Here is a 6000-nt window from a genome sequence, read left to right as displayed (position 1 = left end):
ACATCTCTATCCATGCCAAACATAAAACAATTGATTGTGGTAAACATTTAGTGCCTCAGCTGTTAACTGAACCGGCAACCCAGCTGCCAATCCAAAGCCTGCTAAACATGATTGTAGAATAAAAGTCTTTTGGTGAAGTCCTACAGAAACTGGAAAAGGAGCCGTTAGTAGAAGAGGCACATTCACACGAACAACACCCTGCTTATTCATAAAAGTGGCAGTTTCACTACTGGACCTACATTTCCACCCACCATGGCGACTGGAACGAGATGATCACAATTTACAATTAAATACGTGTTTTTACATGGTGGCAGCGTAAATTTGCAGTATTCTCGTACAACCTTGTGCCTTATTTGTAAAGAGAAGTGAGAGAAGAGAGAAAGAACATTTCATCAAACACTGAAAGGACCTAACGAGTACAAAGACACAACAACATCACCATGACTTGTTGCCAGACGCAAAAGAATATAGAATCATCAGCTAATGTAGCCCAGGGAATAGATCTGAGTTAATAATACTGTTGGGAGAGTTACGGTGGCATGAGAGCGCTCTCAGACGGACACCTCATGTCTAACACACAGCAGATACACACAGGCAAGGGGGAAAAAAAAACTAGCACTAATATCAACACTGAAATCATTCCCACAACAAACCTACAGTACCATCACAGTCTCTGTGCAGAACTCCAAACTCAACTTGGACACATTCCTCTATTTTCCTACATTAAAACATCCTTAAATATTCATTTAATTAGATCACTTCTGAATCTTACAATCCCAGATGAGTTAGAGCTGCTTCTCTTTAACCTGACCTAAAACAAAGAACTTAAAGACAAGTGCAAATGAGTTTCTTTGGATTAGTACGTCGTCTCCAAAATCACCAACTGTTAATGTTGAACTGGAGGTATCCTCATTGCTAAAGTCTACGTAAAAATCCTAACGCGAACCTCCAGGAACTCTACTTGTCTGAGAGAAAAAAAGTAAACATTACCAACAAAAAAGGAGACATCACTATACTGACTTATGGTGTTAAAAGGAGTAAATAACTACAGCAGAGGAGTGAGCTTGGTCTGGTGTTGGCAAGTATAGGCGTCGTTAGTGACCCTCGCTCGTGCTGAAGCTGCTGAATTCTCACAGAGGAGTTTTCGGCGAGGGGAACGCTCAGCTGAGCGTTCAAAAGTTTGGAGGTGTCGGCCGGAGGCAGCTAAGACTGAAGGAAGGAGATGATGGAGCTGATGAAATCTAAAGGTTTGTCAGCGTGGATCCAGTGGCTAGCGTCAGGGATGTACTGGATGTCGGCGCTCGGGAACAGCCTCTGGATTTCTGGGTAATCGTCGGAGCTGGAGCAGGAGCGCAGACAAAGAGGAGGAAAACAATGGAAGGGTTAAAGGATGCTCATAACAAAAGTGAAAAAAATAACAAGAAAAACTCCAATAAGCAATTCAGGGAAAAATTATTGGTGCACATTTGTATACATGTCTCTGTTTCTATAAATAAGTTCTAGGTTTTATACCTGATATACGCGGAGCTGGCTCCACCTAAAAACAGCGTAGGTCCATTATAGACGGTGTTAAAGCTGGGGAAACTCATGATTTCCTCCAGATGTGCTGCAATGGCCTCCAGGTTCACCCTCCAGGTGTAGTGTCCATTCTGCTCCACCAGATTAGTCAGCAGGAACTGACGCACCGAGTGCTCCTGCGGCAGGTAAGGAGGGACGGGGTTAGATTTCCTACCGAGTATATTAAATTAATAGCATCAACTCAGAAAGCGGTCCTGACCTTGACCCTAGCGCGCAGCTGATCCTCAGCCATCCGCCTGGCAGTGGAACGAGGGATGTCACTGGAGATCTTCATCTCTTGCATGGCCTGGATGTAGTAGCGGAAGTTGGTGCGCGTGGTGGACTGGGCGGGACTGATGTCTACCACCACCAGTCTCTCCACTAAGCTGGGCTGTAAACAAACACAAACAGATTGAGGTTAACAGGAAATAAAGTTACAACAACAAAAAAATCTACGAAAATGAGACGTGATGACTGCATCAGCACCTGACTGCTGCGTCATGAGAAAACCAGCCTGGTTGCTTTATCTGCTGAGCAAAACACGTTCCATTTAAACCGAGGAATCTTCAAATTAAAAAATAGTGTGAAGCAGAAATGGGGCTTTAAGAATTACAGATTTATGACTTGAGTGCTATGTCTCAGATTTTAAACAAAATGGACAAAGTCACATAAAATGTTACTTAAAGGGAGACAAGACGATTTTGGCTGGTTTTTAGGAACCTCTAGTGTCCGTTGAGTAGAACCAAAAGCAAAACTTATCTCCTCATTGTGCGTTCGTCTTTTTAACACTTTAATCTGAAAGCTGAAATGTCTCCCCGGCCTTCATTAGTGTCTACAGGAGTGATTCATCACTAAATTAAACAAATCAGTTGTATTCATGATCTGAAACATGCTGGAAGCAGACTGCAGCGCCAGGCGTGTCAGCTCAATTTTTTTCTAAGTCCAACAGACCGGACCAGCCCTCTGAAGTTGTAAGTGCGGTATTCTTGCCACAGAGGACGATGGGGGTCTGAGTGACATTTCATTAACCCTGTAAGGAGTTGTTTTAGCACATACTGGCTCAAGAAAAAAGATTTTAAAATATGAAATAGTTGCAAAGAATCCCTTTAAAAAGGCTTGTGGTGTTACTTTTTCTAAGCTTGAATTCAGATGATTAAATCAGTCGTTATGGAACAGCCCTACCCTCGTAAACTACCGACTTAAGCTGCAGTGTGTAATATTTGTACCATTATTGCCACGAGCCCAGGGGCGTGTCCAGGGGGTGGCCAGGGGTAGTACATGCCACCCTTGGAATCTGATTGGCCACCCCACTGAATTTGCTTTAAATAGACTTTTCCACAAAAAGTTTGGGGTAAAAAAGAAAAAGCATAACCATTGTGCCACCCATGCACAAAGAAGTGCACTACCTGGGCTACCCCATTTTAAAAGATCTGGCCACGCCACTGCGCGAGCCAGGGCGATGCTGTGGAGAAAGAGCTGACAACACTGTTCCTGTTTGGCCAATTACATTAATTATTTATCATGTCAGTGAAATGTAGATTAACATAACAAAAGCAAAATAATGTTCTTACGATAAATTCGTGGTGACCTTTTGCAGCAGCTCACCTGTGTCAGAGCGATTGTCATGGCAGTTTTGCCCCCCATGCTATGGCCGATGAGGACGCACTTATCAATATGCAGCTGGCCGAGAAGGTGTTTCAAATCACTGGCCATTGCCTCATAGGTCAGCTCTGGGGTATGTGGGCTGTTGCCATGGTTACGGGCATCTACAGTCAACACCTGACTGGACAAAGGACAGTTAAGACACTTGGAAAGGAGAAATGGAGGCAACAGAGCGGAAACCAAAGTCTTACATTAACTTTGTTCTGTTTTGTGTTTGTTTTTTTAGCACAAGCAAAAGCTGCCTTGTACAAATGATGAGACGTCTCTTTGATACGTCTCAGTGTTTGAGACAGCAGCACACACAGCTAGATTAGATGACAAAATAAAACACAGCTTGCACATTCCCCAAGCTCGTGTTTGCAGGAGTTATTGTCACACTGTTGTGAGCAAATGTAAACACACAATGAATCGTTGCAAAAGTAGCATCATGGAGGTGTAATATCTTCATCACTACTTTACCTTTCTGCCTGTGCGCTGCACCAAGGACTTTGCTATCGAGTGGAAGTTAGATTTACTGCCGAACAGGCCGTGCAGAAACACCAAAGGAGTGCTCTCTCCTTTTCCATCGAAGACGTCATACATTAAGTTGACAGAACTGAAGGGAAGAAACACAATCGTATTGAGCAGTAATACCCCGCAGCTACAACGGCAGTAAACAATATGCAAACACAAAAGGCATTAATATTTAAAACACTTCTTTATTGAAATCACTTTGCTTCCACCTGCTGGTGCAGCAAACCTCATTATCATGATGAACATTCCTCAAAGTGAAATGTCCTTCACTGTTCAAATGAAGTCTTATAATCACATATCCTAATGTTTGTTTAGCTGCAAAATATTAATTCTATATAAATATATCTTGAAAAGACTTAAATATCTGTGACTGAGGTGCTCTATCTTTATAATCAAAATACCTTTTCAAATATGCAGATTTTTACGTAACAATAAACTGGGAAATTATAAACAAACATATTTACTTTGTCTAATTAATCTTGAAATAAAATCTGCAAAATCGTGTCTTATAAAAATGAATGGATTTTGGTCTTCTGTTATTTAGGCTAAAAAAATGTTTAAAACGTTTTGCATTCCTGGTTATTTACAAAATGTAAGATTTTAAATGTATCCAATAGGCGGGGTGTCCTAGGTTGTGTGCTGAATTTGTTAACAGAACACTACGTTCTGACATAAACGTTTTAATAATAAGCAAATAAAATTATTTAAAAGTTACAAACCTCCAGAATCTTACAAAAGAAGACGAGGACTCAGATTCAAAGAGAATATCACACATATACAGCTAGCTAAGATGCTAACTAGGTGTGTATGTAAATTACAAAAACAATAACCTAAATAAATTAATGTTTTGGGGATTTAAATGAAACAACACAAAATAAAACATTTATTCACAAATAAAATTGATTTTGAAGCTGCAGTGAGGCCAGATTCTCATTAAAAACATTGCTAACCAGACATCTGAATGTCATGTACGTGAGCCGTAACATTTACACTAAATTCAAAGATAATCAAGCCGTTCATTAAATGAGGTTAGGCAATACAAACTCAGGGTTTTTTATTTCCCTTCAGCATCACAGCACCACCCAGCCCGCCCGGGTAGCGGTGCACCTGATAGCCGAGGAGCTAGCAAGGATACCTGGGTGAGCTAGCCGTTCGGACCGTTAGAGCTGCTCGAAACACATCCAGCTGTCCGGGAAATAAACGACACGACGGCCGGACGCTCAGCAGTCCTCTCTGAACCAGACGACATAGAGAACTCATAGCAGCATATGTTCCGTTACCGGACGGTCCACAAACACCATGTGCAGTCCACAACAGCCGCAATGACAGCGAGGAGTCTGCGAGAGAGCATTCAGAGCAACACCGGAGGTCGAACTCAAAGAGCTTCGGTGTGTCAACACCAGCTGACGGTACGTCATGACGTGGAACGAGACGTACAAGTGGATCGTTCTCCCTGCGTTATGTCTTTCAGGCTCATCATCGCTAATCCGAAAATGTCGGCCTTTTCTTTACTGTGATGAAAAGATGTTGAAAAATTTAAACAAATTAGCTGGGCATATTTCGCCATTTTATGGTAACAGGTGGTATTAGAAAACGTCTGCTCTAAATAAAATTATTATTATGAAAGCTGTAGCAACAGCTTGTGTCCACCAGAGGGGGACATACCTTGGCCACTTTAGTGGGTATCGGGTTGGACCCTTTTTTGCCTTCAGAATCACCTTAATACTTTTTTGCACAGATTCAACACGTTTCTGGAAACATTCCTCGGAGATTTTGATCCATATTTACATGATAGCGTCACGCAGTTGCTGCAGATTTGTCAACTACAAATCCATGATGCGAATCTCCCGTTCACTGAAAGATGCTCTATTGGACTGAGATCTAGTGAGTGTGGAGGCCATTTGAGAACAGTGAACTCATTGTCATGTTCAAGAAACCAGTCTGAGATGATTCAAGCTTTGTGACATGGTACATTATTCTGCTGGTAGTAGCCATCAGAAAATGGGTACACTGTGGTCATAAAGGGATGGCCATAGTCAGCAACAATAATCAGGTAGGCAGTGGTGTTGCAACGATGATCAATTAGTACTAACGAGCTCAAAGTGTGCCAAGAAAATGTCCCCCACACCATTACGCCCCCACCACCAGCCTGAATCGTTGATAAAAGGCAGGATGGATCAATGCTTTCATGTTGATGATTCTAAGTTCTGACAGTACCATACAAATGTTGCAGCAGATAATGAAAAGGAACCAGACCAGGCAACATTT

At 42.0% G+C, this 6000-nt stretch overlaps 1 protein-coding gene across 1 annotated transcript; it reads right to left on the bottom strand.

The window, feature by feature from the left end:
• Nucleotides 1-1015: 1015 nt before the first annotated feature.
• abhd11 (abhydrolase domain containing 11) lies at nucleotides 1016-5129 on the bottom strand. The gene is made up of 6 exons (XM_015961533.3): nucleotides 4868-5129; nucleotides 3679-3814; nucleotides 3163-3336; nucleotides 1778-1948; nucleotides 1513-1694; nucleotides 1016-1339 (listed from the first exon to the last, which is right to left on the bottom strand). The coding sequence occupies exons 1-6, from the start codon at nucleotides 4990-4992 to the stop codon at nucleotides 1204-1206; spliced, it is 924 nt and encodes a 307-aa protein (XP_015817019.3). The 5' UTR covers nucleotides 4993-5129; the 3' UTR covers nucleotides 1016-1203.
• Nucleotides 5130-6000: the final 871 nt, after the last annotated feature.

Source organism: Nothobranchius furzeri, chromosome 10, assembly GCF_043380555.1.
Source record: "Nothobranchius furzeri strain GRZ-AD chromosome 10, NfurGRZ-RIMD1, whole genome shotgun sequence".
Classification (NCBI taxonomy): domain Eukaryota; kingdom Metazoa; phylum Chordata; class Actinopteri; order Cyprinodontiformes; family Nothobranchiidae; genus Nothobranchius; species Nothobranchius furzeri.
The sequence above is the reverse complement of the archived record's forward strand: the minus strand, read 5'-3'. Positions and strand labels throughout refer to the sequence as shown.

What these genes read in the sequence shown, in the direction of transcription:
- abhd11 (XM_015961533.3), bottom strand. Translation starts at nt 4,992, where the DNA reads ATGAGTTCTCTATGTCGTCTGGTTCAGAGAGGACTGCTGAGCGTCCGG. An exon ending in CGAACGGCTAGCTCACCCAG is followed by an intron (nt 3,815 to 4,867) that starts GTATCCTTGCTA and finishes TCTTCCCTTCAG; the next exon opens with TTCTGTCAACTTAATGTATG. An exon ending in TGACAATCGCTCTGACACAG is followed by an intron (nt 1,949 to 3,162) that starts GTGAGCTGCTGC and finishes GTTTGTTTACAG; the next exon opens with CCCAGCTTAGTGGAGAGACT.